The 10,287-nt window shown below is 58.2% G+C and overlaps 1 protein-coding gene across 3 annotated transcripts; it reads left to right on the forward strand.

The window, feature by feature from the left end:
- Positions 1–1,758: 1,758 nt before the first annotated feature.
- S1PR2 (sphingosine-1-phosphate receptor 2) lies at positions 1,759–9,244 on the forward strand. Of its 3 annotated transcripts, none has more exons than XM_072787337.1 (3): positions 1,761–1,914; positions 3,207–3,520; positions 6,809–9,244. In XM_072787337.1, the coding sequence occupies exon 3, from the start codon at positions 6,851–6,853 to the stop codon at positions 7,907–7,909; it is 1,059 nt and encodes a 352-aa protein (XP_072643438.1). In that variant the 5' UTR covers positions 1,761–1,914; positions 3,207–3,520; positions 6,809–6,850; the 3' UTR covers positions 7,910–9,244. The 3 variants fall into 3 exon arrangements, with proteins under 3 accessions (XP_072643437.1, XP_072643438.1, XP_072643439.1); XM_072787338.1 differs by lacking the exon at positions 3,207–3,520 and adding an exon at positions 3,973–4,050; XM_072787336.1 differs by lacking the exon at positions 3,207–3,520 and having other exon boundaries at positions 1,759–1,914.
- Positions 9,245–10,287: the final 1,043 nt, after the last annotated feature.

Raw genomic sequence — 10,287 nt, forward strand, 5'->3', positions numbered from 1 at the left:
CGCTGTTGAAAATGGCAGGATTGTCTACTTTCTCGTGGCTGAATAATATTTCATTGTGTGTGTATCACATTTTCTTTTTTTAATAATTTTTTAAAGATTTTATTAACTTATTTGAGAGAGAGAATGAGCAGTGCAGAGAGGGAGAGGCAGAGGAGAGGGAGAGAGACGAGGCACCTGGGTGGCTCAGTTGGTCAAGCAGCTGCCTTCGGCTCAGGTCGTGACCCCAGGGTCCTGAGATTGAGCCCTGCATCAGGCTCCTTGCTCAGCAGGGAGTCTGCTTTTCCCTCTGCCCCTCACCCAGCTCGTGTTCTCATGCTCTCTCTCCAAAAAAAAAAAAAAAAAAAAGAAAGAAAGAAAAAAATTAATTAAAAAAAAAAAGGAGAGAGAAGCAGACTCCCCACTGATCAGGAAGTCCAATGCGGGGCTCAATCTCAGGACCCAGAGATCATGAACTGAGCCAATGGGAGACACTTAACCGGCCAAACCACCCAGGCTCCCCTCCAGCAGTTAATTTTTTATTTAATTTATTATTGGTATAGGACACACATGCACATGTTACAAAAATCACGAGGCAGGAGAGTGTGCTTAGAATGAAAGCGGCCTCCCTCCCATGCCTTGTTTCTTTGACTTCATCTCCTAGGGAATTCACTAGTTTTTCTTCCTGCAATATTCTGGATATTTTGATCTCATGTGGTAGAACCACAGCTCCATAAGGACAGGGGTTTTTTCTGTTTTGTTCCGGATCTACCTCCAGCCTTTTAGGATACTCTCTGGCACATAGTAGGTGCTTAATGTACCTGGTAGACATATAAGAAGGTTATGTATGCATTTTCACAAATAGTACCCTCCTAAAAGGCTGTCTCTTGCACCTGAACATAAGCTCCATGGGTGAGAACTTTTTTTCCAATTTGGTTCCCTGCTGTGCCCAGTAGGTATACCAAAAATATTTGTTGAAGGAATGAAAGGTTCTCCTATCATGTTGTCCAGCCACAAATTTCTCACCACACACACATGTATGTGCATCAGTAAATGAAGGTGTCCTTCCATCCTAGCAGCTAGGCACACAGAGATGCCTAGGAGAAGCTGAATGAAGAAAAGAGAGGGAAACCAAAGAATTGTAGAGAAGATGGGGCCCCAGGTTGGAAGGCAGGATAAAACTGGGCCTTCTTGTCTGGTTGACTGCAGCAAGGGCGGGACAGTCATCCATCAGTAGAGGCAGGGTAGACTTTTGGGTGCTCCCAGTTTTGTAGGGGTCTTTTCTGAATTCTGAGGTCTTATCAAGGCAAAAAACGAATCCTGTCTTTGGGACAGGGCGTGGCACATGGTAGGAACTTGATTATTTGTTGGAAGGAACTCAGAGTAGGCGCTTCATACTTATTTGCTGCGTTGACACATAGGTGCTTCGGTGGCTCCTTGTTGAGTAAATAAAGGGGATCTCATGCTCTCCTCCAATTCCAGGGTCCCAGGGATGGGCCAAGGGTATATCTACAAAGATATACAAAGACAGTTGTTTCAGGTGGAGGCCACCTGGCTAGGAGAGACGCGACGTCACGGAGCCGCGTGACGTCACTCGCCGGCAGGTTCTCACGAGTGGGGGCTGGGAGGGACAGGGCGAGGGGTGGGGGGGGGCGGACAAAGGGACCCCGCGCCTCCCCCGCCGTAGCAGCGCGCGCTCCGGCCCGACCCGCCACATCTGGAATTCATTGCCTCAGCCGCCCGGAAAGGGGAGGAGAGGAGGGCGGGGCGAGTGGGGGGCCTAGGCGGTGTCTCTCCCCGCCCCCTCCGTCCCCGGTCCCGATCCCCGGGACGCAGTCCCAGCTCGGCGGGCAGCCCCAGCCCCTGCCGATGCCGTCCCGGGGACGCCGCCACCGAAGCTCCTCCGGCCAGGGCAGGGACCCGGGCCGGCCCAGCCAGGTGAGTGTGCCGGGCGACGGGGGAGGCAGAAAGGACGGGCCCGGGGGTTCTCCGAGTCGCAGGATCGGAGCTGCGGGGGCCAGGCCAGGGGTCGGGGGCGCAGCGGGGCGCGCACGCGCCGCCCGCGCTCCTGCTGCACGGAGGGAGTGGTCACCGCGCGCCCTCCCCACGACTCCAGGCGGCCCCTCCAGCCTCGGCAGCGAACCCCGAGACTGAGCTCCCCGCCTTCCCCGGCGGCAGGAAGTTGGCGCCGAAGAGAAGGCGGAATCCGAACGTTTTCGGCCGGAGACCGAGCGGCAGAACGCCGTGGTCCGGGCCGGGGGGCTCGGGGGGAGGGTGTCCGAGGGGCAGGGCCCTCCCCCTGGCCGACTCCGGCTGCGAGAGAGCGAAAGGTGCCGCGCGCCGCCAGGCTTCTAAGCCAAGGGGCGGGGTCCCCAGGGAGGGCAGTCTGCCCACCGCCTGCAGGTCGGTCTCCGTGCCTCAGTTTCCCCGAGTAGTTGGTCTTCAGTCACCCCCTCGGGGGCGTGGCTTTGTTCTGGAAGGAAAGGGCACGTGAGTGCGTGAGTCCCGCGCCTCTCCTTTCACCTGGGGCCCAGGGACAGGGCGGGGGTGCAGTCACCCGTGGCGCGGACCCCGTGTGGTCTCCTGCCCAGCAGAGCGTCGGAACCTCGCCCCCTCCTCCGGCACGAGTTGACTCACCCGGGGATTTCCATGCCCTCCCCGACTCTGCCGCAGTCAGATGCCCCGGGCGCCACGCGCTGAGCCCACGGTCCCCCCGCGTGGCGCGACGGCGGGTTTCGTATTGGCGGTGCGGCTGCTGCTGGGATCACCCCCCCCACACACACACACACACTCCCGCCGCTAAGTCCTTCGGGAATACCCGGAGAAGCCCCTGGCGGGCCGCAGAGGCGTCCCCAGCCCCCACGGGAGACGTAGGGGTTCCTCGCGTGTGGCTGTCGCGAGAGAGGAGGCGCGGCCCCAGCGGGAGCGAGTGCGGATACCGCGCATTCCACCGCCAGATAAGGAGGCCTAGACTGCAGCCGAGGGCGGGGGCGGGCCCTGCCGCTGTCTCCACGGAGACGCGCTGGGCTTCGCCTGGCCGAGGGCTGCCGGCCACCAGAGGGGTCTCCAGCCTTGGCTGTTGTTTGGGGGCTAGGCCGAGTTTAGGTGCCTCGACCCTTGGGGGCCCACGGGGCTTCGTTTGTTTCGTCCGTCTGTCCATCCATCCATCCATCCATCCATTCATCCATCCATCCATCACACAAGTTTTCTGAGCACCTTCTGAATGACAGGCATCATGCCCAAGGGGCTGAAAACGGACTTGGTCGCTGGCCCCCAACACTCATTTATTCTACGGAAGCCAGACAGAAAGCAAAAAATACAGCAATAATCTCCGAGGCTGGCGGGTTGTGTGAAGATACTAAAGCAGGCTGCTGTAATAGACCGTGGAGAAAGTGGCTGTGATAGACTGAGGGTCAGAGGAGACCCCCCGCCCCTCCGAGCCAGTGATCCTAAAACCGAAACCCGAAAGAGGAGGAGACAGTCATTCCCGGATGTGAGGGAACGGCATGCCAGGTGGAAGGACAGCCAGAGCAAAGTCTCCGAGGTAGGGATGGAGGTGGCAACCTAGGAGGCCAGTGTGGTTAGAGTTGAGAGGCCCTGGGGAGAGGGGGCTAGCCCGGCAGGGGCCAGGTCATTTTGGGCAGTGGGGAGCCATGGATGGATTTGGAGCTCAAGGAGTGACGCGCTGTTGGAATTGTGAATTATATGGCTCCCCCTGGCCGCTGCATGGAGAATGGCAGCGAAGGGTGGGCCTGACCCCCGAAGGGAAACCAAAAGAAAGGGTGGAGGCGCTGCACTAGCGTAAGTGGAGCGGATCAGTGAGTGGCCATGGGCCTGTAAACACAGGGCCTGCCTCAGTGGAACTCGGAGTAGGGCTCTTGGAAGCCGCTGAGGCTTCCTCTGTCCTTCCTCTCTTCTAATCTTCCTCCTGCACAGTCTTGGTGTATCTTCCCTTCCCTCCAAACCCTGTCACTTTTCCCTCTCATTCCATTTCAGGCCTAGCCATTCCCGGTTTCTGAGCCCAGTGACCTCTTACTGAGCCTCTGGGAAGAAGTTAGGATGGCCTTGGTGAAGGTGAGCAGGAGACAGGCCCTGTGTTTAGCCAGGTCTGGGAGGCCGACACAGGGAGGGGAAGCCACCAAGGCCTGTCTCTGCCTGGGAGTGTGCCTCTTTTGTCAGTCTCCATCCAGGCCCCGCTTCCTCTTTCTGGGAAGCATGAATCTGCCTTAAATTCTATCTTCAGCAAAATCCTCCTGGGGAGGATGAGAGGAGGGGGCAGTGTGGGCTTCAGTTTCTCCCTCTCTAACTAGCTGAGCTACCTCTCCTTCTGAGGATCAACCTCCAAGGGCTGAGGGCTGCAGAAAGTGAGCGTGTGGGCTTCCTCCACCCCCCCTCCTCCGCTGCACCCCCTCCCTCCCCCAAGTAGACAGACTTTTCCGTGGGTTTCTGGGGTATGAGGACCGAACTCAATTTTTATGTCTCCGGGAAGCATCCATAAATCTTACTCTGGGCTGCCAGGCCAGAAGGCTGGTGGCCCCATGTGAGGGAGGGGTGAAGGGGGTCACCACCGGACACACCCTGGGCTTTTAGCCCACCAGCAACGATGCTTCCCAGGCCTGCAAGGGGCCCTTGATTCGCAGTCATGAACCCCAAAAGGGGCCCAGTAGGCCAGGGCAGCCTGGGGGCGTCTGGTCTGCGTGACCCGGCGGTCAGGCCGCGGTTCATACTCTCCCCAGGGACATCCACACAGCCCTAACTCTGTTCTCTGAAAGAAGTGGCCGGCCTGTGAAGGACGGGGCCCTAGCGCTTTCCTTAGAGCGCCCCCAAGCGGGCCAATCAAAGGTGGAGGATGCAACGGTCCGGCCAATGGGCGAATCGCTCAAGGCCGGGGATTGAAAATAAGCCAATCAGGGCGCGGGCTGTTTCTGCCCGAAGGCCGGTCGGGTGAGGCCGAGGCCAGGGCCAGGCGAGCTCCCGGCCGGCTGCAGCCTGCGTCGGGCAGAGGGCATCGGGGCGTCCAGAGCCCGGCCCGGCAGGGGAACAAGGGGCCTCTGTGTGGCGATCTGGGCGGGGCGGCAGTCTCCAGGGATGCGCACAAGCCTTTCTCTGTTTCCAAACTAGGACGGATGCCCCTTCACCCGAGGGGAGCAGCTGGCTCTGTCAGGCCCGGGGCCAGGGCGCCCCTCGGAGGGGGCGTCCGGGGACTGACATGGCTGGGTGACCCCGGAAGCCCCCCATAATTCCCAGGCTCACTAGGAACCGGCCTAACCAGCCTTTGCTGGAACCACACGATACTCCTGGAGCGCACGTGGTCCCTGCCAGGCATGTTTCCAGGGACCTGGGGAGGGAGGGCTTCCCGCGCCCTCCCCCCTCTAGCTAGAGGCTGGGGCTTCCTCCGGGCTCCCCTCGGGAAAGACAGACCCTGCACCAGCTCCTCTGAGACACCCACCACCACCAGGCCGGGAAGAAGGGGCCGTGATGTTGGCCTTTTGGCCTCTCTGCCCACGCTGCTTCCCGCCCCCTCCCCCCACGGCTCAGTTTTCCTTGAGAGGGGGGTGACTCAGTCTTTCATGGAAACAAATGCCGTCCCCCCTCCTCCCCTCAACCCCCTCCCCCGCGGTGCGGCTCGCCCCCTCTTTGGCTCACATGACTTCAGCGCTGCAGCAGCTGCCCCATCCCTCCCAGCCAGGACCTCCCAGACTGGTCTCCTGTGGCTCCCCCAGCCCATCACCCCTTCCCAGCCCTTCCCACACCGGATGTGACCGGGAAGTGAGGACTCCACCCTGTTTGTTCCAGGGGCCTCACATCTGGATTTCATCCTGGCTGGGGAGGGAGGGGGGTGCCAGCGCCCTGCCCACCCCGCTGGGACCCTCTGTCTCAGGGCAGGGCTAGATGATGCTGATGAGAACAGGATGTTGGGAGTCTTGCCTGCCTAGCTCAGTCTGCATCCCCTCCTCAGAGACTGAATGGAGGGCACTTAGTCCCTAGGTGCGTGTGTGTGGCAGAAAGAGGGGAGCTAATACATTAGCTAGTATTTATTGAGTGCTTGCTATGTGCTAAGGGTACCTCATGGACCATTCAACAGGATTTTCCCATTACCCCATAGACTGGCCTTTTCCCCATTGCACAAATGAGGACATTGGGGCCGAGAGGCCGAGTGTTGAGTGACTTCCCCAAGGTCCCACAGCATGTCAGGAGGAGTGAGGGTTGAACCCTGGGTTGCCTCCAAGGTCTTTGTCCTTGAAGGTGCTTGACCTCTGAAATGTTTAAACCTCAGGGCCACCTTGGTGTCTCCCCAAGACCTTATCTTGGGAGCACTCTTGGCCGCAAGGCTTAGACCCAGCCTGAAACCCAGGGCAGTGGGTGGTAATGAGCAGGGGATGGTTCTATCAGCAGCCAGCATCTTGCTGACCCAGGTTGGCAGGTGGCATGAGGTCCCAGGCTCTAGTGTATTCCAGAAGGGAGACGAGCCCTCCAGGCACTGTCCAAGGGTCTGGGTAGGTGAGCAAGAGTTCTGGGAGTTTACTTTGTGTCCCTCATACTATTTGGGGGGAGCTTATGTTCTTTTGAAAGACTGTGCAGCTTAGAGGTTATAGAGGCTTTGGAGTGGTTCTCTGGCTCTGCCACTTTCTAGCTGTAAGACTTAGAGTAAGTGAATTGACCTCTCTGAGTTTCCCATTGGTAAACTAGGGACGATAATACTTCTGACTTCATGTGGCTACTCCGTGCGAAGTGAGGGAGCTGGGATTCAAACCACAGCCATCCAGAGTCACATCCCAGGGAAGCAGCCACAGCACTGACCTGTCTGTCTGTCTCTCTTTCCTCTCTGCAGCTCTGACAGCCCCATGGCCCTGGCCGGCCACTGAGCCCCACCATGGGCAACCTGTACTCAGAGTACCTAAGCCCCAACAAGGTCCGGGAACACTATAATTACACCAAGGAGACGCTGGACACTCAGGAGACGGCCTCCCGCCAGGCGGCATTGGTCATCATCATCATCCTCTGCTTTGCCATCGTAGTAGAGAACCTGCTGGTGCTGATTGCAGTTGCTCGCAACAGCAAGTTCCACTCAGCCATGTACCTGTTTCTGGGCAACCTGGCTGCCTCGGACATGCTGACTGGAGTGGCCTTCGTAGCTAATACTTTGCTCTCGGGTCCGGTCACACTGGGGCTGACACCCATACAGTGGTTTGCCCGAGAGGGCTCCGCCTTCATCACACTCTCCGCCTCCGTCTTCAGCCTCTTGGCCATTGCCATTGAGCGGCACGTGGCCATTGCCAAGGTCAAGCTCTACGGCAGCGACAAGAGCTGCCGCATGCTGCTGCTTATCGGAGCCTCGTGGCTCATCTCGGTTGCTCTCGGGGGCTTGCCCATCCTCGGCTGGAACTGCCTGGGCCATCTCGAGGCCTGTTCCACTGTTCTGCCGCTTTATACCAAGCACTATGTGCTCTGCGTGGTAACCATCTTCTCCGTCATCTTATTGGCCATCGTCGCTCTGTATGTCCGAATCTACTGTGTGGTCCGCTCCAGCCAGGCCGATGTGGCTGGCCCACAGACGCTGGCCCTGCTCAAGACGGTCACCATTGTGCTGGGGGTCTTCATCGTCTGCTGGCTGCCTGCCTTTAGCATCCTGCTCCTGGACTATGCCTGTCCTGTCCGGTCCTGCCCCATCCTCTACAAGGCCCACTACTTCTTTGCCTTCGCCACCCTGAACTCATTGCTTAACCCTGTCATCTACACATGGCGCAGCCGGGACCTGCGGCGGGAGGTACTGCGACCACTGCAGTGCTGCAAGCAGGCGGCAGGGGTTCAAGGACGGCGGGGTGGGACCCCAGGCCATCAGCTCCTGCCTCTCCGCAGCTCCAGCTCACTGGAGAGGGGCACGCACATGCCCACGTCGCCCATGTTTCTGGAGGACAACACGATAGTCTGAGGGGCAAGTGGGCCACCAGACCATGGCAGAGGACTCTGTGGGGAGGCACAGGGGACCTTGGACAGAGATGTGGGGCTGCCAAGCAAGATGCCCCCACTCCGCAGACCTGGGTGATATTGAAAATATTTCACACCGGGCAGAGCTGCATCAGGGTCAGAGGCTAGTGCGGTAACTGTTGTGACACCTTAGAACTGGATCGTGGGGAGGCTTGGAGGACCTGGAAAGGGCCTGGGTTACAGCAGGCAGACACTCAGGTGGCACAGCAGACAAGCACTCAGGGGGAACTCAGGGCAGGAAAAATTTACAATCTGGTCCAAGGGATTTCAACATTTCACCACTCTCTGGCCCTTCGCCCTGTACAAAACTTCCCTCTCCGAGTCTAGACCCCCTGTCACCTTCTGGCAACCTTAGGCCACTTCCCCAGAACCACTGTCCCCAGGCGCTGGAGGCCTCCTCCCTGACTGTTCTGGGTGGCTCTGGCTAACAGTTGCAAGGCCCAAATCCACAGCTTCCTTAAATTTCACCAGCTGCCACTTTGGCTACTTCTTCCCTTTCCTCTCTCTCTCCACGAGATGCTGGGGAACCACAGGGTGGAGGCGGCGCTGGATGGCATTCTCAGACCTCACTGTCCAATTGCACTATTTGGGGGCACTGAAGCATCACCAAGCGCTGGAAAAACTGGCCTGGGGGGCCGAGTAGGACTCTGGGCCTCCTGGTGGGAAAGGGTGAAACTTGAGAAGGTTCTAGGGGAGCTGTTTGCACAGGATCCCCACTCCTAACCCCCCTCCCCAAGATACTTCCACCTCGAGCCCAGCTGAGCCCGCTGTATCTCCTTTCTAGTTGTATTGTATGGAGGAGCATGGGGGTGGGGGTGCCAAGGACACTTGTGGGGTACTCTCCCCTCAGCTGCCCCAGAAGGACTTTGCTAAATTCCATGGATAGATGGAAGGGACGTTGCGGTACAAATGAATATTTATGTGTGTCTGTGTGCATGTGTGTGTGTCAGTGATGTGTGTGATCCCCTCTCCCCACCATGCTCCCCCAGAATGGATGCTATTGTGGTCTCACATGTGTGTTGAAGCTGCCAAAGAGGGGTCTGGTCCCTGCACAGGCCCCCTTTGTAATTGCTGGCTCATCTTCCCCCTTGGGAGCTGGGGTACAGCTCTTGGGGACGGAAACCTCACGCCTCAAAGTGATTTCTTGTGAATGCAAAGGCTGGGGGAGGGGGTCTTGGGGGGCAAGGAGCCAGTCGGGGGTTTGTCTCCCCATACAGCTCCCCAGATGCCCCCCGTGCCTGAGACCTGGGCCCAGGCCAATAAACGGTTCAATCTCTCATTCTGGTGGTGGTTGTGTTTTGAGCCTTTAAGGCAGCAGTTCCCCTAACTAACTGTTCCCCTAACAACACCCGGTGGCTGGAGGGTGGATGGGATGGGGAGGGTGGCTGCTGCCCAGGCCACTCATACTTTGCCAGCCTTCCTATTTTGTGCCCCAACCCCAAGTCCCGCCCAAGCTAGGATTGCAGTGACTTCTGAGAAGACCAGGGTAAATGCTGACCTTTCCCCTAGGGCATCTGTCTGGCCCTTCCCAGTGATTAATTAGACTCCAGGCCTCCCTGCCTCCCTTCAAAGATAGCCCAGCGGGTGTGGGGAGGCTCCCTACTTCATCTCACATGCATGTTCCTCCCTGGGAGATGGTCTTGGGGGACATGGGCTCCAGATAACCCTCCAGGGCTCAGTATTCCCCAAAGGAATGGATAACTTTTGTCAAGCACCTCCCAAGACGTGAATCCTCAGAAGGTGGGAGTTACTATGAGCTATGGAGGAGATGCGGGTTCAGAGAAGGTAAGTGAGCTGCTCAGGGTCACACAGCTAGTTGGAGCAAGCCTTTGTCTGGATGTGAACTCAGGCAGTTCAATTTACAACAATTTACAACCCGGTACAAGTAATTTCAACATCTCGCTGGGCTGACTCTGGATCCTGCCAGCTCCGCCACTGGGCCAGAGAGAGTATCCTCCACCCCCTCTTTGCCATGGGAGGAGTGGGGAGCATGCGCTGCCAGACCCACTCTGAATCAGGAGAAACCCAGATGGGACACAGCTGGGGGGTGGGTTCCTAGCTCAGCTCCAGGATGACACTCCCTTCTGCCCAGAGGCAAAGGGCTCAGCGGCTCCTTTGAAGACAGATTTGGAGCTTTAATGGGGAAGTCAGTTCCCTAAGCTAGAACCCCACCCAACACACCAACGCAAATATTGGAGCAGCCAGTAAGAGAAGGAGTGGGGCACACAGCAGCCAGAGGCTGAGAGGTCTGCACTCCCCATCAGAATTCCCCTCCAGTAGTTCACAGACAACCTCTGTTTGGAAACCCGAGCTCCAGTTGAG

This window comes from Canis lupus, chromosome 19 (genome assembly GCF_048164855.1).
Source record: "Canis lupus baileyi chromosome 19, mCanLup2.hap1, whole genome shotgun sequence".
Taxonomy (NCBI): Eukaryota; Metazoa; Chordata; class Mammalia; order Carnivora; family Canidae; genus Canis; species Canis lupus.